The 22,207-nt window shown below is 55.5% G+C and overlaps 1 protein-coding gene across 1 annotated transcript; it reads right to left on the bottom strand.

The window, feature by feature from the left end:
• Positions 1-1,570: 1,570 nt before the first annotated feature.
• Positions 1,571-21,374, bottom strand: LOC308357184 (keratin, type I cuticular Ha6-like; the record flags this gene model as incomplete). Its single annotated transcript, XM_080826653.1, has 16 exons — positions 1,571-1,962; positions 2,372-2,592; positions 2,788-2,913; positions 3,016-3,177; positions 3,907-4,063; positions 4,308-4,390; positions 5,055-5,517; positions 13,757-13,796; positions 17,229-17,297; positions 17,651-17,676; positions 18,327-18,547; positions 18,637-18,762; positions 18,851-19,012; positions 19,186-19,342; positions 19,522-19,604; positions 20,868-21,374. 16 exons carry the CDS (start codon positions 21,372-21,374, stop codon positions 1,767-1,769), a joined length of 2,799 nt encoding a protein of 932 aa, XP_080682779.1. The 3' UTR covers positions 1,571-1,766.
• Between the last annotated feature and the right edge of the window lie 833 nt (positions 21,375-22,207).

Here is a 22,207-nt window from a genome sequence, read left to right on the forward strand (position 1 = left end):
GGTGCTAAGTTCGGTCTGCCCAGTAGTGAGGGATTCCTTACCCAATGCAGATGCTCTGAAAATTTCATGAAAAGCTGGATAAAGCTACATAGAGAAAGCACCCACAATCCCACACGGCAGTGTGAGCGCCCAAGATGAGGCATCCCATACGCTGTGGAGTGAGCCCATTCGGACAACGCACAGTGCAGGGGGAGGAGCTGGCTGTGACTGCTGGTCAGGACACAGCCCTGTGTGGTCTGTTTGCCTGCAGTAGCAGGAGGGGGGCAGCTTGAGTGGAAGTCAGAACAGACATCCGTCCCTGCCCATCCCTGGTTGTCTCTGTGCACCAGCACGCGGGGGTGGGACACGCTCTCTGCACCCCCAGCCGCCTACCTCTCCTGTCCGGAGCCTCAGGCCAGAACGGAGAAAGGCGGGACCTCAGGGGTACGGAGCACAGGGAGGAGCGGGACAGGGCAGGGTTGCCCCTCTGACTTTGTCCAGCAGGTAGTAATGATTCAGGTCGTTGGGGATGGGTGAGACAATACTGGGGGGAAGAGTGCCAGCACCCCAATTGGAATGGCCAGACCATGGCCTCTTCCCTGTCACTCGCTGCTATGTGACCCGGAGCAAGCTGCTGTCTTCTCTGGCCCTGTGTTCTCCACAAAGAATAGATCGGGGAGGCGGGGTGCGCCTGGGTGGCTCAGTGGGTTAAAGCCTCTGCTTTCGGCTCAGGTCATCATCCCAGCATCCTGGGATCAAGCCCCGCATCGCATCGGGCTCTCTGCTCAGCGGGGAGCCTGCTTCCTCCCTTCTCTCTCTGCCTGCCTCTCTGCCTACTTGTGATCTGTCTGTCAAATAAATAAATAAAATCTTTAAAAAAAAAAAAAAAGAATAGATCGGGGGGACAAAAAATAAGCCGTGGGGCTCTCCAGCACAGTTAGGTTGTGCCCCAGAAGGGCACAGCTCAGCCATAGAATTCGGGGCACTCTGCCCTCTGCCCCACAGTGAGCTTCCTTCCCCCTCCTCCCTGTCTGACCCCCCACACGTCCTTGTCCCTGCCGCCCTTCACTTCAGCCCTGTATCCGGCACTGGGAGTCAGCTGGCCCTCCTGCCTTCGTCCCCGAGCTCCCCTCCCTGAGGTGGTCAGTCCAGGCTGGCTGGCTGCAGTCTGCCTCTCCCCGCTCAGTCCTGGAAAGTGCTCTCTTGAATTGCCACCAGGGTCAGGCCTGGGGATGAGCCAGCAGGGTGGTGGAAGCTGGACAAAGGAGGAGAAGCTGAAGGGGAGGAGAGGGGGGCCCCCAGATCCTGACAGGGCAGCTGAGGAAGGCTGGCTTGGGAGACTGTCCCCTGTGGGACCGCCCCAGGTGGGTACCCAGGGGCAGGGCCGAGCCTGTGGGTAATGGCTACGCCCGTCTGTTCACACGGGCCAGGGTCTGAGGTATCCCCATTTTTAAATATTTTAATCGTCCTGTCACTTCCTACCACTCAGCCCCAGGAAGACAGACCTGAGACCAAAACCCACAGCTTTACTCTGACCCTTGATCAAACATCCGCACTAGCTAACCTCACAAGAACAGACAGAGTCAAGATTGCAATGCCAAGAGAACACACTTTATTGGGTATATTTCCAGGGGAACCTAGTTTTGCGTAGCATAAAAGCAGTGAAGTCCAGAAACACAATATAAGAAGTATTTTGGTAGAAAAAAATCTGCTGAGCAGGGAGCCTCTTTAGGGAACGGGGGGTCATTTAGAGCCGAGAGCCATAGGTGTGTCCTTCCCGGGGCTGGCTAGAGCGGGCAGGGCTGCAGGTGCTCCCTGGAGGAGATGACTTTCCCATCTCTGATCTCCTCGGTGATGGTGCGGATCTGGGTGCTGACCTGGGGAGCCGGGCCGCAGGGTACAGCTGGAGCACAGGGCCCGGTCGAGACGTAAGGTCCCCTCATGGAAGGTTTGCATTCCGTAGCACAAGGGTGCGCAGGCAGCCTGAGGAAATGAAATCGATCAGAGGGCATTGGGCATGGGGCATGGGACTGAGATCCCCATTAAACAGATTTAGGGGATAGAGTGACTATAGGTGGGTGACAACGACAAATGGCTTCAGTGCCTCTAAAAACCCCAAGGGCTGCAGGGAGGAAGACAAGGAACCCCCAGCCAAGCACGACGGTTGGGGAAGAGCTGGAGGGCAGGAGTTTGTCCCCTGGGGGGTGCAGTTTGTCCCCACTGTGATGACCAAACTGGGACAAGAAGGGATCTCTAGAGAAAGGTTTTGAATAGATCCCCATCCTCTGCACACTAACCTCTGCAGAGACTGACACCCTCTCCGAGGCCCCGAGGCCTGGTCCGGGGAGCCCTGTCCCCCACACCTGGCTCTCTGGAACCCACAGCCACTCACTTGCAGTCCTCGCCCTCCAACAGACGGCGGTAGGTGGCGATCTCTGACTCCAGCCGGGCCTTGACGTCCAACAGCACCTGGTACTCTTGGTTCTGCCGCTCCAGGTCACACCTGATCTCGGCCAGCTGGGCCTCCACGTTGCTGATCAGGCACTGCATCTGGGCCAGCTGGGAGCCGTAGCGGGCCTCAGTCTCCGTCAGCGTGGATTCCAGGGAATTCCTCTGTAAAGGGAGAGAGGAAGGGCTGCTCACAGTAAGGAGTCCCGCCCAGAGCCCCGAAGCCCCGGGTATCTCCATATCCTGCCCGGGTATCTCCGTATCCTGCATAATCACACCCCAGGATAAGCCCCGTGCCAAGGCTGGTGGGTCAGGGCTTGCCAGGGTCTGCGGCTGGTCCCTCAGGCAGAGGCCACTCACCAGGCTGTGCTGGGCCTGCAGCTCGATCTCCAGGGCATTGACAGAGCGTCTCAGCTCGATGATCTCTGTCTGGCAGCACTGCAACTGCTCCGAGCTGGACACCACCTGCTTGTTCAGCTCCTCGGTCTGAAACGCAAGAGGGCCCAGAGCGTGGTCAGACCAAGGGAAGCTCCTTTCAAGGAGAACCCTGCCCCAGGAGCCTGTGGTTCCGGGCGGCCCCAGCCTCACCTGGGTGTTGAACCAGGCCTCCACGTCTCTATGGTTATTCTCCACCAGGGCCTCATACTGGCATCTCATATCATCCAGAATCTTGTTGAGATCCACTGGGGGGGCGGCATCTACCTCCACGTTCAGTCGGTCCCCAAGTTGGCAACGGAGTGCGTTGACTTCCTGTGGAGGGGAGGCACGACGGCACCAAGGTTGTGGAAAGGATGCCAATTGAGGGTACAGGAGGCTGGGTTCAAATCCTCCTCCCTCAGCGGCTGGCTGTGTGACCTCACACTGGATCTTAACTTCTCTGAGCCTTGGTCCCCTCATGGACATACACCTACCTACTCTGGGGATACGGGAGAGTCAAAGGAGATGATGCAAATGTCAGGCAAATAGAAGAAATGTTATCAGGCACTAGCGTCCAGAGGAAGACAGTGTCATGGGCAGGAGTGTGGGATCTGTGTGACCTTCAGCAAGTGACTTAACTACTCTGTGCCTCATTTTTCTCATCTGTAAAATGGGACGATTGTGAGGATGAAATGAAGTGAGAACAAAATGCAAAGTATTTAGGGGCGCCTGGGTGGCTCAGGTGGTTAAGCATCTGCCTTCCGCTCAGGTCATGATCCCAGAGTCCTGGGATGGAGCCCCGCATCAGGCTCCCTGCTCAGCGGGGAGACTGCTTCTCCCTCTGCTGCCACCCTCCTCCGCTTGTGCTCTCTTTCTCTCTGTCAAATAAATAAATAAAATCTTTTTTTTTTTTAATGCAAAGAGTTTCAGATAGCTCCTGCCATACAGTGCGCCCTCAACAGATGCCAGCTGGAGTTCCTGTGGGAGCCATGGTCACCGTCGTTGTGCCCAAGGGTCACCCAAGTTGGGAAACGCTGGAAGGTTGCACAGCACCAGCCTCACCTCCTCGTGGTTCTTCTTGAGGCACAGCAGCTCCTCCTTCAGGGACTCCACCTGGGCCTCCAGGTCGGCCTTGCACAGGGTCAGCTCGTCCAGGATCCGGCGGAGCCCGTTGATGTCCGACTCCACCAGTTGCCGCATGGACAGCTCTGACTCATACCTGCACACGCACAGCCCTGCTGAGTCTGCAGGGAGGGAGCCAGGCACAGGCTGCCCTCCATCAGCTGCGGGGGCTGACTTGGGGTCAGCAGCACAGTGAGACTTTCCTCGGACCCGGAAGGGATCCAGAGCCTGTGCTGTATTCCCGCTTACGGTTCCCTCTGGCCTTCCTCCCAGCTCACCAGCTCCCAAGGCCGAGGACAGAGGGAAAGCATGGCAGACCTTCCCCACTGGGGCCCACTCACTTGGTCCGAAAGTCATCAGCAGCCAGCTTGGCGTTGTCAATCTGCAGGACCAGCCTGGCGTTCTCAGCCTTGGTCAGCAAGATCTGAGGAACAAGGGGCATCCCGTGAGCTAGGAAAAGCCCAGCAGGGTGGGGTGGGCAGGTGGGGATCACCCAGCTCACAGAGGCCATGCTTCTAAGTCCCACCAGTACCCTCAGTAGCCCCAGCCCTGAGCCCAGGTACGGAGGGATCACCAGTCCAGGAGGGCCACCCCTAGAAGTAGGCCCCAGAGTGGCACGGCGGAATGCCTCAGGGTGGGGTGGAAAGAACCAGGCCAGCCTGGATTCTGATTCTGCATCTAACACTCAGAGGCTGTGCAATCTTGGGCAAGTTACTGAACCGCCCTGATATTTAACTTCTGTATCTGTTAAATGGGTCCAGTAATAGCTATCACTCCAAGATGAGGAATAAATAATCCAATGGATACCAAGCATCAGGCACGGCGCCTACATCCTGTAGTCGCTGGGTATATGCTATTGCCCTTCCTATGGCTGAGATGGAGAGGGGAGGAGAGGATGGCTGGCATAGTTATAAGCAAGCAGAGGACTCACACAGATGTGTGGGTCTCCCAGGAAACCAGGACCCCAGACAGAAGAGCTTGCCCTGGACAGAGAATTCCCTAAGAGTTACCATCGCTGGGTAGTCTCTTGGGATGAGACAGGGACCCCCAGGGCTGGGGATGCTGGAGAGGGGCCAGGTCCCCATTACCTTTTGCTGGAGCTCCTCAATGGTCTTAAAATAGGACTGGTAGTCTGGGCAGATGTATGGAATCTGAGACTCGTACCACTCCCGGATGCGTTTCTCCAGCTCTGCGTTCTCCCTCTCTAGCTGGCGCACCTTCTCCAGGTAACTGGCCAGGCGGTCGTTCAGGAACTGCATGGTCTCCTTCTCGCTGCCGTTGAAGGAGCCCTCGCAGAACCAGCCCCCACTCCCGACAAAACCAGAGGGGTGGCACCCAGCGGACAGGTAGGAGCCGGGAAAGCAGCTCCCAAGGCTGGACAGGCCCATCCTGATGGAGGAGGAAGACCCCACAGCTCCAGCAAGACTGGGGACCCTGCAGGAGCCCACAGAGCGGACGGAGGACACCCGAGAGAGGCCACCTGCTGGGCTGCAGAGGCCCTTGGCGGACCCAGAGGAGAAGACCGAGGAGCAGACCTGGGTGGCCATGATCCTAGCAGAGGCAGGTTATAATTTAGCAAGGAGCTCGGGTTCTAGGCTCTCAAGGCCTCTCTGGAGTATTTATACACACTCTCTGTGGGGTGTTGGCATGTAAGTCTTGGGAAAGCCTGTTCTTTCAGAAAGCTAATCTCATTAGAATGTGATTTTTGCCACCCATCCAGAATTTCTTACCTTATAAAAAAAAATTTTTTTTAATTTTGTGTGCTAAGTCAGGACTCTCATCTGTTGTCATTTCCTGGGAGAATATGAATTTTATTGCCTCTTCAAAGTCTTTGCACCAGATCCCATAAATTGGGAGTGGCCTCACAAATGACATTTGGTTCCTGCTCTCTGTCCTGTGCCTTCCCCTGAGCATCCTGGTCAGCCCACTTGTCACCCCCACCCACTTCCCCTGCACTCACAGGTGCTCACGGATGCCTGGCCCCCCGAGATGGTTAAAAGGGAACAAAGGGAACTACAATTCATGGAGCTCCTACGCGCCAGGCCCTGGTTACTTCCTCGATACCTCACAACAGTCCTGGGAGGTGACCGATCTGTCTCCATTTCATCGACGTGGAAATAGACGCCAAATGGCCAAGAACAAGCTTGCTCAAGGGAGACAGGCAATGAGTGACGGAGCCTGGAACTGAAACCAGGGCTCTCAGACCCCAGATCCTACACTCCTGTCCCACCTCCTCTCTCCTACAACCAAGGGCAACTGTAGGCACCCAGAATTTAGGGGCCAGAAACCTAGGTCCCAATGGTGACTCTGTCATGTGAGCGTATGTCCCTTTCTAGCATGCCTCAGTGTCCTCATCAGGATGGTGGAGGTCATCAGCCTACCCAGCCCGCCTCACACGGATACGAGGAGCATCAAACAGAACAGAAGTAAAAGTGTTTTTGAAAGCCACTGTGCCCTATAGAAATACTGCTTACACGGGACAGTCCTTGGTGATGGTTTATGGCTGTGGCAGGCCGAGGATCACGAGTGTGAGCCCTTTGGAAGGCACTTTCCTTTGTGACCCACAGTTCTCTGAACCTAGAAGAGTAGAGACCTCGGGATCCTGGGGCAGTCTGCCCTGACCCCCTAGTCCCCGGGGCATGGGTCCGTGCAGACTCTTTGGACAGGGGAGGAATAAAAAGGACAAACAAAGAGCTGCAGGGCGACAAGCGAGATGGGAGGGGCACCCGAGAAGTCACCGCCCCAGGGAAGTTCCTTCTTCCGCCTCACCAAGTGGGATTTCCCAAGGCTCGGGCAACCGGCTCGCTCTTCTCCCACACGGACTTGGTTTGCAAGGTTGGCGTTTATGGAAGCGTTTATGTGCTTCTGAAGCTGTAATTTAGCAACCTCTTAAAACGCTTTATAAGCTTCTCTCTGGAATTACTCAGGAGGGTTGGCTGTGGGGCACATGCCTCGCCCAGCGCAGTGGGCACCTTGACGGGAGGCCTGAGAGCAGCCCCTCCTGGGAGTGAGAGCAAGGACCTCGGGCTCTTACAGCAGCTCCATCGTCCCTGCTGTCCCAGCACGGCCTCAGGGTTTCTCAGCCTCGGCTCTGTTGACATTGTAGACTACTGAATTCTTCGCGGTGGGCGCTTGGTGTGCCCTGTAAGATGTTGGCCACATCCCTGGATTCCACCACCCGATGCCAATAGCCACGTCCTCCCCCAGCTGTGACAGCCCAGACTGTCTCCAGACATTGCCGGGTGTCCCCTGGGAGGCAAAACCACCCCTGTTCAAGAACCATTGGACCATCATGACAGGGACGGGGGCTCTGACCAGACCTCCCACAGACACTGCCTTTTACTTCTAGGAAAACCTGTGCCAAGTCTGGCTGTCGCTGCGGGGCCCACGCGGGCAAGTCCTCAAGGCTTCGATATATCTCATTGGCGACACGGCGCTCACTCTCGGGGCAGCCCTCACTGAGCCTCGAAGCGGCTCTTCTCTGGGGTGTCTGACTGTCGGGCATCTGAAAGGAATGTTTTCATTTTCTGGGGTTTTTAAGCCCCTCCGCTGTGCCATCTGCATCTGAAGGTGACGTCAGGTTTCCTTCAGGGCAGCTGCTGCTCTGGCTCTTCCCATCACTCTCAGCCACTGCGCCAGGAGGACCACCGAGGGCCAGAGTCCAGGCAGGTGTCTTACAAGCTGTGAGGAGAGGCACATGCCCCTCCTGCAGAGAGGGCCAGAGAAGGGCTTTTGGCCCCTCTAGGTCCCCTGCCTTTTCTCCATGTTGTAGGCCACAAAGCCACCTCTCAGAGGAAAGTGTGGAGGGGGCCTCTGCTTTCTTCCACCCGGGAGCTGAGACCATCACGTGGAACAGATGTTCTACCTGTGTCAGGGAAGAGAAGCCGGGACTCACAGAGCCGCTCATCTCCCAGCACAGGCCCGGAGATCTGCCCACCCTGCTCTCCAGCCTTGGAGAAAATCCACCTGTTTGGTGTGAAGTAAACCAGGAGTCCCACTCATCAGGTTTCATTTCAAAAGAGAGTCCCTATTCTGAGACCCTTCTTTCTAACGTTAATCTAAAATACGCTGGGCTAAGGGTCAGGGGCCTGGACTCCAGGCCCCAGAGCCCCAGTCTGAACAGGAAGGGCCTAGACAAGGTAAGCTTGGGGTCCTTCCGTGTCAGACATTATAGGCATTTCCTGTGCAGGGGCCCAGGCATCACCTGGATATGTCGGTGATTCTCACCATCCCTCACAACCACCATCGTTTTCTTTGCCACTGACCTACAGCATAAAAGAATAAAGAGGAGTTACGGACCGTCGAGCTCATGACATAGAGTTTCAACTCTTGTTGTTCTATTTCTGCACCCTCCCTTGGACCCCAGGTCACCCTTTGCCTCCAGCCTACACACCACAAGACTATGGCACCAGCTTCCCCCTGGCCTTCTCTCACAGGCAGAGGCCACATTAAGCCACCTCCCGGGGCTATTTCCCAGGAGCCCCCATTTGGAGGGACAGCGTCACCGGGATGTCGTGTGGGCAGCCCAGCACGTCCAAGATGGAATGACATCTCTGGCCACCTGAGGCCGGGACAGACTTGCAAAAGAAGGGGCTCCAATAGTGTCAGGCTGGACAGCGGGGTCCCTGGGCCTGAAAGCAGCCAGACCTTGGTTCAAGCCACTCAGCCACTCTGAGCTGCGGGTTTCCCCAAGAGGCACCACATTCACGGGATTGTGAGAAGTCAATAGAGGGGCACCTGGGTGGCTCAGTGAGTTAAAGCCTCTGCCTTCAGCTCAGGTCATGATCCAGGGTCCTGGGATCGAGCCCCACATTGGGCTCTCTGCTCAGCAGGGAGCCTTCTTCCCCCTCTCTCTCTCTGCCTGCCTCTCTGCCTACTTGTGATCTCTGTCTCTGTCAAATAAATAAATAAAATCTTAAAAAAAAAAAAAGTCAATAGAAACATGCATGACAAATAGGAACTGGAGTCATGGACTTAAGAGATCAAAACTGTTCTTAGAGCCCATCTAGTCTGAGACCCAGTCAAATGCTATATCCAAGGGCACAAACCACTCGCCCTGGTTTCATGGGATAGTGGCCGAGTCCAGCTATGCAAGGGAAGACAGTGGCTGGGACTGTGTCCAGAGAAGCAGGAACCCCTAGACTAGCCCTCTGACACTTATTCTAGCAGCTTCCAAAGCCACCTCCACTTCCTGCTGGCACAAAGTGCTGGGTTTAGGGCTACAGAGCTGACGGGATGCTCTCTGCCCACCGTGGCCCCAGCTTCAGGGTCAAGAGGAGAAGGGGAGATGCTGCCGCAGGAGCATGAAACACCCTAGCTTCTCCCAAGCCCAGCTTGGAAGGCCACCAAGTTCAAAATCAACCACTGGATTTGTGGGTCCTCCTGTGGTGAAAAGAAGTTTCCATTCCCAAATGAGCTTCCGTCTGAAAGCCAAGGTTCTCCGTAGGCAACGACCCAAGAAATCAAGCCTGAGTCTCCCTCCCAGCGGATCAGTCCCTTCCGACATGGAAGAGACCAGGCACAGCCTGTCACCGGGTGCCTGAAGAAGAAATCAGGGTTCCTCTTTCCCTGCTTCTCAGGGCTGTGGTTAAAAGGTGCCAGTTGCCACCACCAAAGACATCAGAGGAAGCAGACAATGGACCATGGGGCAGACAGGTCACCTACAAATGGGCACCCAAAGGAGTAAGAGCGTTACAGAAGCACAATGTCTCTCTCTCTCAGAGTGGGCTGCTGGCTTGTGCTTGAGCTTCCCGGCTTTCTCCTGGTACCTGTTTGATCTCTGACACCAATACATACAGGTCCTGCAGAATTTCCCACTGTAAGACTCGTCTAAGTAATACTGATCCCGGGGCGCCTGGGTGGCTCAGTGGGTTAAAGCCTCTGCCTTTGGCTTAGGTCATGATCCCAGGGTCCTGGGATCGAGCCCCACATCGGGCTCTCTGCTCCGTAGGGAGTCTGCTTTCTCCTCTCTCTCTGCCTGCCTCTCTGCCTGCTTGTGATCTCTGTCTGCTTGTGATCTCTGTCAAATAAATGAGTAAAATCTTAAAAAAAAAAAAAAAGAAAGAAAAGAAATACTGATCATAGGAGCATCTGGCTGGCTCAGTCAGAAGAGCATATGACCCTTGACCTTGGGGTCATGAGTTCGAAGCCCACATTGGGTGTAGAGATTACTTAAAGAAACAAACACTTCAAAAAAAATTTTTTTAATAAAAATAATTTTAAGGGGTGCCTGGGTGGCTCAGTGGGTTAAAGCCTCTGCCTTTGGCTCAGGTCATGGTCCCAGAGTCCTGGGATGGAGCCCCGCATCAGGCTCTCTGCTCGGCGGGGAGCCTGCTTCCTCCTCTCTCTGCCTGCCTCTCTGTCTACTTGTGATCCCTATCTGTCAAATAAATAAATAAAATCTTTAAAAAATAATAATTTTCAAGAAAGCAGAAATGCTGATCCCAATTCTTCAACACTTTAGACCCTACCCAGGTCCCTCCCACCCAGACAAGGGGAGACCCACACTGATCTTCATTTCTTCCCCCCACACAACTTGCTTTTTCCATTTATTCAAGCAACAAAGTGCCTGGGGTTTCTGGCTCCTCCGTGAAAAGCACAGTTACTATATATTCTGTTTCTAATAACCACATCAAAAGCTCGTGCCGGGTCTGCTGCCAGCTGTAGGGTTCTAGTGTAGACATGCAGTAACAGGTACACAAAGTTGAAGGAAGCATTACGGGAGAGGAAAAAAAAAAAAACTTCAATTAAGACATTTTGAGCCACCAATTTGATTTGTCCAAAGAATCAGAGAAAGATCTCGTTTCTTTAGTCTTGATGACAGGAGACTCAGAGCTATCCCAAGACCTGCTAAGGATAGCGTTGCCAGATTTAGCAAATAAAAATGCATACAATATTGGGACATACTTGCACTACAAATTATTCTATTGTCTATCTGCAATTCCGAATTAACTGGGCAAGGCTGCCAACTTCGCCCTCACGGGCAAAAGAAAGCAGGACTCAGAAGTACCCCACTGGGTTGTCCTCTCTCTCGTGCTGGCCACCTCAGTGGCATTCCACCCTCGGAGCAGCTGCCTTGAGCAAGGTGACTCAGATCTTCTTAGGCAAGATTTGGCAAGTCCGTCCCTGCTCATTTTCACTCTCCCAGTCTGAGCCCCAGACCTCCACCTATCCCCTGCTGCTGCCTGCCCTCACCAGGCTCAGGACAGTCTGGACACATGCTAAGTGACTGGCATGATCTGTCCCTACTTCCTCACTCCCCCTCTAAAGTGCTCAGAGCCCATGCTCAGGGACCTCAGAAGAGCTGAGGAGTAGACCACGACCCTGAGTGGTGGCCCCTTCGGGGACTCAAGAGCTCTACAGGGATCCTGGGGATGTGGCTTCCCAGCCTGCTGCTCCTTGCACGGTCCTGAATCAATCCCCACTGGGCCTGGACCTCACCCAGATTAGGTCTTGAAACTCCCACTTCACCAGCCCTGGAACTCCCTCAGAACTCTCATTTCCCCCCAAAATACAAAGGTGCTTTCTCTCTCCCTGGGGTGTAACGTTGGCGGTTGCCCAAGTCTTCAGGATCCTGCTCCAAACTGCTGTGGCCTTGGAGGAGACCCAGAGAGCCACCCTGACCCCCATCTTCAGCCATACCTCTCCGGTTCTCTCTCGCTGGACTCCGCCTGCGGCGTCCCAGGGCCCACGTCCCTCACCTACAGCCAGCTTTTCCTGCACAGCTGTGTCGGCTGACAGTTCCCATCTGGAAGAGCCTAGGGCCTCCTGCTTGGATCCACTCAGCCCCTAACTCCCCCCACCCAGCTTTTATGGAAAATTCCAGAGCTGTCACTGCTCTCCCCAATGTGCCTAGAGAACCTGTGGTTTGTGGGAGACGCACAGCCAAGCCCACTGGGAGAAAGAAGCAGAACCTCAGTCTCCCGCGTCCCCTTGATTCAGGTACCACTTAACTGAACTACAAAGCCAATTTCCCAAACAACCTCTTTAATTGGATTCCACCATCCACATTTACAAGACCTAGTGTGCCCTTGGTCTCAGAATCTCCTCCTCACGACAGCATGTCTGCAAACCAGGCTGTGGGCTCCAGGTTGTAATTAGCTACGCTTTATACTGTGGATTCCACTTTCAAACTAGTCTGAGATCCCTGGATGAAAGAAGCCACAGAGTCGTTATGGCAGTTCATAAAAATGGGCCATAAGAGTGAATACCAGCTCTTTGCCAACTGCCTCCTCTCCCCACCCCACCGTGGGTACCTGTATGGGTCTCAGCACCCACCCACCAACCTGACCCCTCCCAGCCTCTGCAGAGGATGGAGTCTGATGCGTGCTCAGCTCCTGCAGAACCTCCCAGAGGAACGGCTCAAAGGGACGCCACCCACATACCCTGCTCCACTCCAGCCACTAACAGCCCCAGGAACACCATCCACTAGGAGGCAGGTGTCCGGGCAGCCCTGAGATGTGCTGATCCAGGCAGAGAGGCAAGACGCGCCCCAGCAGCTGACATGGGAAACATGGAACTATGCAGAGTCACACGTCCTTCACCACAACCTTCCTGTGAGACCCCTTCCTCTTCTTTCCTCAAGTTTCCCTTGGGAAGGACGTGAGATTCCCCTTCCCAGAAAGCCCCAGGCACACTTCGTCTCACACTCTGGGTCTTTTGTGGACCCTCAAAGGTTGCCACCCAAAACAGAGAGAAAAGAGGCACCCAAGGCTTCTTGGGGCTACAGTTCTAGCCTCCACCATGCCCTGCTCTCCAGAGTGCCCAGCTGCCCGACACAAGGCTGGGGACTGGCCAGGTCCTTGTGTCGAGACCAAGCCCAGATAGGATAGGGTCTGGGGCTCTGTCCCTCCAGCCTGGGTCCCAGCAGGTGGCCCAAGAGGAGCTGATCTGCTTCCTGGGGTGCGCCTGCCCCCTGCAGGGCCCAGGCAGGACCTGCAGCCCCATCACTGAGCAGCGTAAGTTCACTGCCACATCCGTAGGGTGGAGCCTGAGGGAGAGGGAGGCACCTTCTGCTGCTGTGCAAGGCAAGGTGGCCCAAGCAGCCAGGAGCCAGAGGCAACACAGAGAGTAGCCACCCTTGGGCGGCACCTACGTGTGGCAGCGCTTGCCTCCAGAGCCTGACCAGCTCTGAGGCACTGGGACACCACAAGAACATTCCGAGTTGATGCCCTTGTCCCCTGAGCACTGGCCTTAGAAGGGAGCCTCGCTTCTTTCCCTAGATTCCCAGGGCTGATCACTTGACTCTGACAGAAGGCCAACCACAGTCTTGGAAAGTGCCTTGGAACACGGATCCCCACTCTCACGATAGGTCACTTCACCAGTCTGGTCCTCAGTCTTCAGATGTGTGAAATGGGCACAATGGTGCCAACCCATGGGCTTGTTATAAAGATGAAATAAAGAATGTTCCTTTCCCCTTTATTTTTACCCCCTCTGGGTTGGCATCTCTTGCCTTCACGTGTGCTCTGTGGCAATCATGACAGAGTCTAGCCAGTCGCTCATAGTCGTAGCCCAGAGAAGCTGGGGTGTGAGTCCGGGATGGGCAGGAAGCACCTAGACAACCTGGGAGGGAAATATGGACCGAGTAGCCCTAATGAAGCTGTCCCCCTTCCAACGGCCACCCCCTGCAGATGACGGGGAGAAAACTGAGTCCTGGTTGGAAAGTCTCACCCCTCAGCAGCACTACTGAGGTAACCACCTCTTCCCAGTTTGGGAAGCCTCCTGGGTTGGCAGGCACAGCCCCTCCTGGGCTTCCCTCCTGGCTTCCCTGGGACTCCCAATAGGGCCTCACCTTGTGGGGAAGCCCAGATTCTCAGGGTCCTCCCTGGGGTCTGGGTGAAAGGGCCCCAAACCAGAACCCCCACCAGGCCCAGGGTCCAGCTCTTTTCACTGTTCCACATGGACCACTAACCTCAAACCCCACCAGGCTCCCCAAAACAAGCTCAAAAAAGTAGGGCTGCCCCCCCAAAGAACCTTGGCCTGGGTCTCGGGGAGAGGGGCTGCTCCTGGCCCAGCAAGCCTGGGATATGGACCCCAGGGGCCTTGGATCAGCCATGGGGCTCAGCTCTGAGGAGCTCCTCTGGCCCAGGTCCCTCCCTCAGCCCGGGGGACACCCCTTCTCCGGGTGATCTCAGTGCAGTGCACCTCCTTACCTCTTTCATCCCCGTAGCTCGTCTTTACCTACTCTCTCATGGATCCACTCTCTCATTCTCCATCCAGCAGGTTTACTGAGCTCCTAGAACATTCTGGGTATGAGGAGGACGGCCACAAAGAACTGCCCTGCAAGAACTCATGGTTAGGAAGGAGAGGGGGAAAGCTCTCATTTAGTGAGCACCTACTGTGTGCCAGGGACTGCTCTAAACAATTTACCTTGAGCCTCCAAGGGCAGTATGCTGGGGTGGGTGAGGAAAGTGAGCCCACAAGGTAAGTCTCTTGGCCAGGGTTAGGAACACAGCGTGCGGCAGAGCTGGGACACACAGATGTTTTCCAGAACCTGTGACCCTCATGCCGTCCTATCCAATAACTGCTGCGATGGTCATCAACACAGGGGGACAGATAGGGACCATGGGGAGGCTGTGGGGACAGATCGGGAATGCTGGGAGTGGTGGGGGGGAGACCAGAGCAGGTGAAGTATACGCTGAGCTTTGAAGGTTACAATCACTTATTTTGGGGGGTGTCTAATCCCTCTGCCCCGTCAGTTGGTCCATGAGCTCCTTGAAGACAGACGCCACCTTTGCCCTTCTCTCCAGGTCCCCACACTGTGCCTGTCACACAGCAGGCACTCAACAAACAGCAGCTGACGAAACTGAATCACAGACAGGTATAAAGCTGTCAGGAGTGGAGGGCAGGTCCTGTTTCTCTTTGACACCCACCTCAGCTCGAGCACAGTTCTGGGCATGGGAACTAGAACCCGGCCCCACCTCTTCTGCTGGGGGGTGGGATCTGAAACCGTCTGGCTTAGTCAACCGGGTGGGCCATGTCTGAGTGACCCCTGAGGGACAAAGCCAGCCAACTGAGCCCACAATAGTCTTGGGATTGGAGGAGGAGAAGAACAAAGAATGAGGGGAATAAACTGGGCAGGGGGCTGGAGAGGGGAAGAGAGGGAAAATGAGGAGGGGGCAGGGAAAGGGGACAGCTGGCAGGGGCGGCAGAGCCCACCCATGTTCTGGCCTAAACCCCACAATGGAAACTAGATGGCATCGGACAGACACTGCCCAGTTCATTCATCGTCTGTGCCTCCTGCTGGTTAGCGGGGCTGAACCCCAGCAGCAGGCCAGCCCTGAGACAGAGAGACAGCAGACCCTCCGAGCCCAGGGTCAACGCTGTACAGGTGCAAACTTGCACACACCTGAACACACCCCACAGTATCTGGGGGCCACAGGGGAGGGGATGTTCATCTCAGGCAGAATGTTGAATAAAAACCTGGTCATCTCCAATAACACTAAGATGGGGATCTAGAGAGAGAGAGGAGGAAGTTCAGACTGAGGTCACTCACAGAACAAGGGCCCAAGGTTCCCAGCCACATGGCTGGGTCACCGAGAGCGGTTTGCCCTGGCAGGACCGCAGGGAGTGAGAGGAGGCAATTATAGAATTCAGGGCTGGAGAGAGGCAGGAAGAGGCCCGGGGTCCCTCTGCCAGGGAGGAGTCGGTGTTTTCCTCAGTGGCGGGGGGTAGCTATGGAAGTTTCGCTAGGCCAGGAGGAAGACTTTCCATTTCCAGCAATCGTCCGCACTGGAGTGTGGGGCAGAGACGCAGGAGAAGTTCAGACTGGAGGCAGGGAGGCCAGGGAGGCTGTGAGGACATTATAGCTAACAGCAACCGCAGGATGAACTTGGAAGGGAAGTAGGGATTGAAGAGGCCAAGGTGACTCCTGGGCTCCTGGCTTGGGTTTCCAGGTCCTCTGGAATGGGGGACCAGGAAGGCACAGATCTGGGGGAATGAGGGGTGCTCCTTCTGACAAGTAGATCTGAGGAGGCAATGGCCAATGTGGTGGGCGTGAGAGTCTGGCGGGGAGGAAAGGGGCCTCCCTGGAGTGTCATCAGAATGTTTTGGCAATTGTGACCAAGGACATGTTCCAGATGGGCCAAGGGGAGAGTGAAAAGGAGAAAGTGTGCCTGTGCCAGAACCCAGAGGACCAGACTCCTCCATGTAAGGAGTGAGCAAAGCAAGAGGAGATTGCAAGTCTGAGTTGGGACAACGAGAGAGGCAGGGGCACGGGGCTGCGGAGGGGAATTGGGGAGGAAGGTCAGCTCAGATGGAGGCTATTCGTTGAGTCACGTGGCTGATGCATTGAGTGCTGGGGTAGGCCAGGAGCTAGGGGCAACTGAAGGTCTGGATGTCCCTCATCTTAAAAGAAAAAGGCTCTGGGGGAGCCTGGGTGGCTCAGTCAGTTGATCGTCTGTCTTCAGCTCAGGTCATGGTCCCAGGGTCCTGGGATGGAGCCCTGCATGAGGGTCCTTGCTCAAGCAGGAGTCTGCCTCTCCCACCGCCCCTCCCCCCACTCATGTGTGTGCATGTGCGCGCGCTCTCTCTCTCTCTCAAATAAATAAATAATCTTAAAAAAAGAAAGAAAGAAAAGGAGGAAGGGCTCTGCAGAAAACAAGGAGGCAGAACGCTGGGCCTGGAGTAATTGTCTTGGGTCTCCTCCTTCAATCAGCCCTGCACTGGCTCCTTGAAACTTGCCGCAGAGCCTTCTGTGCCTCTTTCCCACATCTCCCCATCACCTGACCCTACTAGAACCTGTTGCTGCCGTATGTCCTACAAGGTGTAGAACTGGTTCACGTGTTCCCCATGTCTCCAGTTTGCCCCATTTGTCTGCGTTTGCTGAGCACCATCATCGATGAGCCCCGATGGCTGGTCCCGGTGCCTTGTGTCCTTTCCAGCCAGGAGCTCCCTGGACCAGACTTGTTGTGGGGTGGGGGGGCACCCAGCCAACGGCACCCATTCACCCACCGCCCCAGATCAGGGCTTTGGCGGGTGCTACCCTCAGAGACCAGACCAGAATCAAAAATACAGTTGCAAAAAAGCAGGAAACTTTATTGAATTAACTTTTCTTTTTAGTAGAGAAGCTGAGAAGCCTGAGGAACCAGGTAAGGGAGAAGAGGAAGCGCACGGGGAGAGAAGCAGGGAGCGCCTGCCCTCAGGAAAGTGCGGGGCCAGGGAGCATCCTGCGGTCTCCCCCTTTCTCCAGCAGGGACCCATCAGCTCTCGCCTCTGGATGCTGAAGACAGAGGGAGAGGATGCCGAGTGGATTTAAAGCCTACGGGTGTCTGAAATGCGGCGACCGGAAGAGGAGGTGGTGGTGGTGGTGGTGACTGCGACGCTGGTGTTCCCTGAGACATGGAGGGGGCAAGACATACTCAAGCTGGAGAAGACCCACCTCGGCAGGTCAGGGTCCCCCAGGAGGGCCCCAAGACCCTCATGGGTCAGGTTGGAGGTCAGTTGATAGGGACTCCTGTTATTGTCCCCAAAGCTAGCTCCCTCCAAAATATGCCAGTGGGATATATCCCAGTGGGCAGACCTAGCTATTTTGCAAAGAAAAGAGACGAGCAAATGGCCACGTCCTCCAGAGCCCCCTCCCTCCCTCCCTCCACTGGGGAATCCAGCACAGCCTATTTCCCAGCCCCCCAGGGCGGTGAACAGGAGCCCGACTCACCCTTCCCCACCCCTGGGGTTGTCTCCTTACCTCCCGAGGAGGTCAGGCCAGCCATCCTGGGAGAGAGAAGAGAGGTCATGTGAGCAGAAGGCACCAGAGGACAGCGGCTCCCCTGTCCTCAGAGGGAGCAACTTAGATCATCATTCAGAGCCCCTGAGTTGGGCTTTTTTACCAACTCTGCCCTCAGCCAAAGGGGCAGCAGCTGGTACCTGCCAGGCCTGTTTGTTGTCCATCTCTGGCCCCAAATCCAGGACATTTGCTGGAAGTTTTGTCCTCCCTCTGGTCCATTTGGTACCCCTCCCCTGCCACAATCACTCCCCCTGAGCCCACAAGGATGGCCTGGTCCTTGTAAACGATATGAAGGGAGTTAAATCACCACATTCATAGCTTTGTTCAGCTGACCTGAACCCAAGGTAATATTCTTCCAATATGAGATGTTCTGTCTGTGGTCCCTATTCCTGCCCATCTAATCCAAAGGCCCAAACTACAGAGTTTAAAGGGACAGATCCTGCGGCCTGCTGAGGAAATGCCCCCACAGTCTGATTCTAGAAAACAGGGAGCTCTGGTCCTGGATCTGCCTCCAGTCTAAGCTCAGAAGGTCCCCTTCTGGGAGGACCATGAGGACCTGATTCCTAAGGCTCTGCCTGCTCGGCTGTCCAAGGGTCCTGTGGTCACTTTCCCAAGAGGGAGACTTGAGAGGCCCCACCTGGCGTCCTGGCCCTCCAGCAGGCTGCGGTAGGTAGCGATCTCCTGCTCCAGCCGTGACTTGATGTCCAGCAGCGTCTTGTACTCCTGGTTCTGGCACTCCATCTCACTGCGGAGCTCGCTCAACTGGGCCTCCAGGCCGCCGATGAGCCCCTGGATCTGCTGCAGCTGCGTGGCGTAGCGGCACTCCGTATCTGCCACTGTGCCCTCCAGCCCGGCTTTCTGGGGGGGTGACAAAGAAGCGATGAGGGGAGCCAGGCCAGGCCAAGGCTGAGAGGCGGTGGCTGCCTGACGGAGGGCCTCGGGTGTACCATGCTGAGCTGGGACTGTAGCTCGATCTCCAGGCCCTGGAGCGTGCGCCTCAGCTCCGTGATCTCTGTCTTGCTGGTCTGGATCATGGCAGTGCTAGTGGTCACCTCCTTGGTCAGCTCTGCACTCTGAAATTAGAGCGGGAAAAAGGTCATGGAGGAGCCCCGGGGAAGGCCCTGGCAGCCCCCGGCTCTGTGGGGTAAGAGAGCTGGGCACCTTGCTGTGGAACCATTCCTCGGCATCCCGCCGGTTCTTCTCCGCCATGGCTTCGTACTGCTCCCTCATCTCGGCCAGCACGCGGGTCAGGTCAATGCCCGGGGTGGCGTCCATCTCCACGTTGACCTGGCCTACCACCTGATTGCTGAACTCCTTCATCTCCTACAGTGATGGAAGAGGAAGACACATGATGCTCCCCGTCCTCGTCCTCAGCTCTGAGGGCTACCAGCATGTTCCGGGAAGTGCTTCCGCGTCCCCCAGCAGAAGGCTAAGTCTGGCTGCTCCCCTTTCTCACTGGAGGTGATTCAGCCATGGCAGCCTCTGCCGACCCTCACCTCCTCATGGTTCTTCTTCAGGTAAGCCAGCTCCTCGTTCAGGCTCTCGATCTGCATCTCCAGGTCGGCCTTGGACAGGGTCAGCTCATCCAGCACCCGCCGCAGGCCATTGGTGTCGGCCTCCACGCTCTGGCGCAGGGCCAGCTCATTCTCATACCTAAAGGATTTTTTTTTTTTTTTGAAAAGCAACACAGAAATGATATTAGACCCTCCCCTACTTCTGCACTGGAGTCTCCAAGACCTTCATGCCTGGGATGCTCTGATTTCAGTGTTCAGATGAGCCTCTGTCTAAAATAAAAGAGAGTTTGGAAAGACCAGTGGGAAAGAGGAACTCACTTGAGCCTGAAGTCATCTGCCGCTAGCCGGGCATTGTCGATCTCCAGGATGACCCGGTTGTTGTCGATGGTGGCCGCCAGGATCTGCAAAATACAAAGGGTCATCACGGGAGGGTCCACGAGCTGGAGGAGGAGGAAGAGAAAAACAGGCAGGGCTGTTGTCCTCAGACACCTGGGTGCCTGATAAGGCACCGGGATAAGGCCCTGCTCTCTGAGCTCGGTGAAGTGAGGGGCAGGGCAGGTCCCTCCTCTGAGTCTGTCACTCTGACATTCTATCTATGCCTGATCATGATGGGGAAGATCGGAATGTACATTTCAGGGGAATGACCCTGCCCAGGACTTCTTTGGTTAGTCATGTCTTGAAGGCCTCAAACTAGCGACCTCTCTAGCTCACCGTTGGGACGGCCTTCTCCTTAAGGTCAGGAGGGAGGGGTCAGCCTGGGTCCACACAGCTCATAGTAAGCTCACTGGAGCTGGTCTCCTGTCTGAGCAGAAGGAAGAGCCAATAAGCACTCCCATCCCTTCGAATTCCTTGTCTAAACTCCCATATACCGAAGCAGTTAAAACCCACCCCACATAGCTGGGACCCAGCCCAGGCTGGTGGATTTCTGTTCCAACAAGCTGGGACCCCAGCGTGACAGACAGGTCTTAATGAAGCAATCTCAGCTCAGCTTAGCATGGCCTGGGCTGGGCCTCTGCCTCCCCCTCCTGCTCCTCCTAGCCAGCTGAGAATAACAGTTTAAATGGGACCCCTACAAAATCAACTAGTATTCTCAGACCAGTATTCCTTTCTCTGCTGATTTGAGTTATTCTTAGTGGTTTTTAAAACTGTCATGGTTGGGGCGCCTGGGTGGCTCAGTGGGTTAAAGCCTCTGCCTTCGGCTCAGGTCATGATCTCAGGGTCCTGAGATCGAGTCCCGCATCGGGCTCTCTGCTCCGCGGGGAGCCTGCTTCCCCCCTTCTCTCTCTCCCTGCTGCTCTGCCTACTTCTGATCTCTCTCTGTCAAATAAAATCGGAAAAAAAAAAAAAAAAAACTGTCATGGTTTCCAAACATCTCCGTGGGTTGGAATTATAGGGATCAAGTCATTAATAATAACATAACTGTTTAGGAAGCGGTAAAAAGGTTGACACGAGTAATAACAGTAAAAGAATGTGTTTGGGGAGCAGTGGCCTAAGAAAGCTTATCAGGAGTAGAGACGTTTGGTAGTAAAAGACTAGAATTTTCCTCCAAAGGCGGGCTGAGGATTCCACCACGCTCCATCTTCTGGTCCTTTGGGATGCCATGTTCCCTGGCCTTTGCAGCTCTGCCCTGCAGGAAGAAAGCTCGCCAACACCCGAGGACTCACCTTGTCGCGGAGCTCCTCAATGGTCTTGAAGTAGGGGCTGTAGTCCCGCTCCGGGCTGCTGGGGCTCTGCTTCTGGTGCCAGTCCCGGATCTTCACCTCCAGCTCCGTGTTGGCCTCCTCCAGGGCCCGCACCTTCTCCAGGTAGGAGGCCAGGCGGTCGTTGAGGTTCTGCATGGTGATCTTCTCGTTGCCAGAGAGGAGGCCTCCATCACCACCACCGTAGTCCCCAAAGCCACCGCCAAAACCCCCACCAAAGCCACCGCCAAAACCCCCACCAAAGCCACCACCAAGGCCACCTCCAAAGCCACCTCCAAAGCCACCTCCAAAGCCACTACCAGCCCCTCCACCAAAGCCGCAGCTCATGCCGCCCCCATAGCCCCCAGCTGACCCCCCAGAGACAAAGCGGGTTGAGCAGGCAGAGACACTGCGGCCTCCTCCTAGCTGGCAAGAGCCACCCCCAAAACCACCTCCATAGCTGGCGGAAGAGCTCTGCAGGCGGCAGCTCATGGTGAGATCGAAAGAAGGAGCAGGTGTGCACAGGAGCCGGGCTTGGCCTGGGCCGAAGACTGTGGCTATTCCCCAGAGTGGGTGCCTTTTATACTGCCCTCCACCAGGTTGAACAATTGCCCCATCTTCTCTCCTCCCTTCCCCACCCTCTGACTGCTGCCAGCTGCACTCTGTTTCCCACAAGCCCAGTTACCTCTGCTCTCCAAGGTGGGTTGTGCCTTTGGGGGTGGCTTTTTTTTTTTTTTTAATCCTTAACAAAAGGGATGATTCAGAGGGCACAGTGTTCTGCCTGAGACTACCCTTTTGACAGCTGAATTCCACTTCAGCTCTGCACTTAGGGAGCTCACTCCGCAGGCTCTCAGCTCCACCCAGTACTAGAATGGGGACAGAGCTTCGAGGTGGCCCTGAGCTTTTACAAAGTCACTGCAGCCCTCAGCTCCCTTCTTTCTATTTCTAAATCCTCAGACTAGGATGTTCTGCATCCTTCTTAGCATTCCTCCTACTCCGGTGCTCCCAGCGAATCTGTTGACAAACTTGGCTTGGTTTGAATTGACCACCTTGAAGCTGTTTAGGCTGGTGGCGGGCAGCAGGGGAGCGCCAAGACAATCCGACAAAGTCACAGTGACAAGGGAACTTAGGGACCATCTAACACAGCTGGGGAAACTGAGGCACAGAATACAGAAGCAAGCAGCCCGGCACATCATAACAGCTAACACACTTAGATCCCTCACCATAAGCAGGCACAGAGCTAAGTATACTCGCTGTGTCATTCAATCTTTGCAGCAACCCAGTGAGTCAGATCCTACAAGTCACCCCATTTTACACATGGGGAA

The sequence above is a fragment of the Martes martes genome (assembly GCF_963455335.1).
Source record: "Martes martes genome assembly, chromosome: 16".
NCBI lineage: Eukaryota > Metazoa > Chordata > Mammalia > Carnivora > Mustelidae > Martes > Martes martes.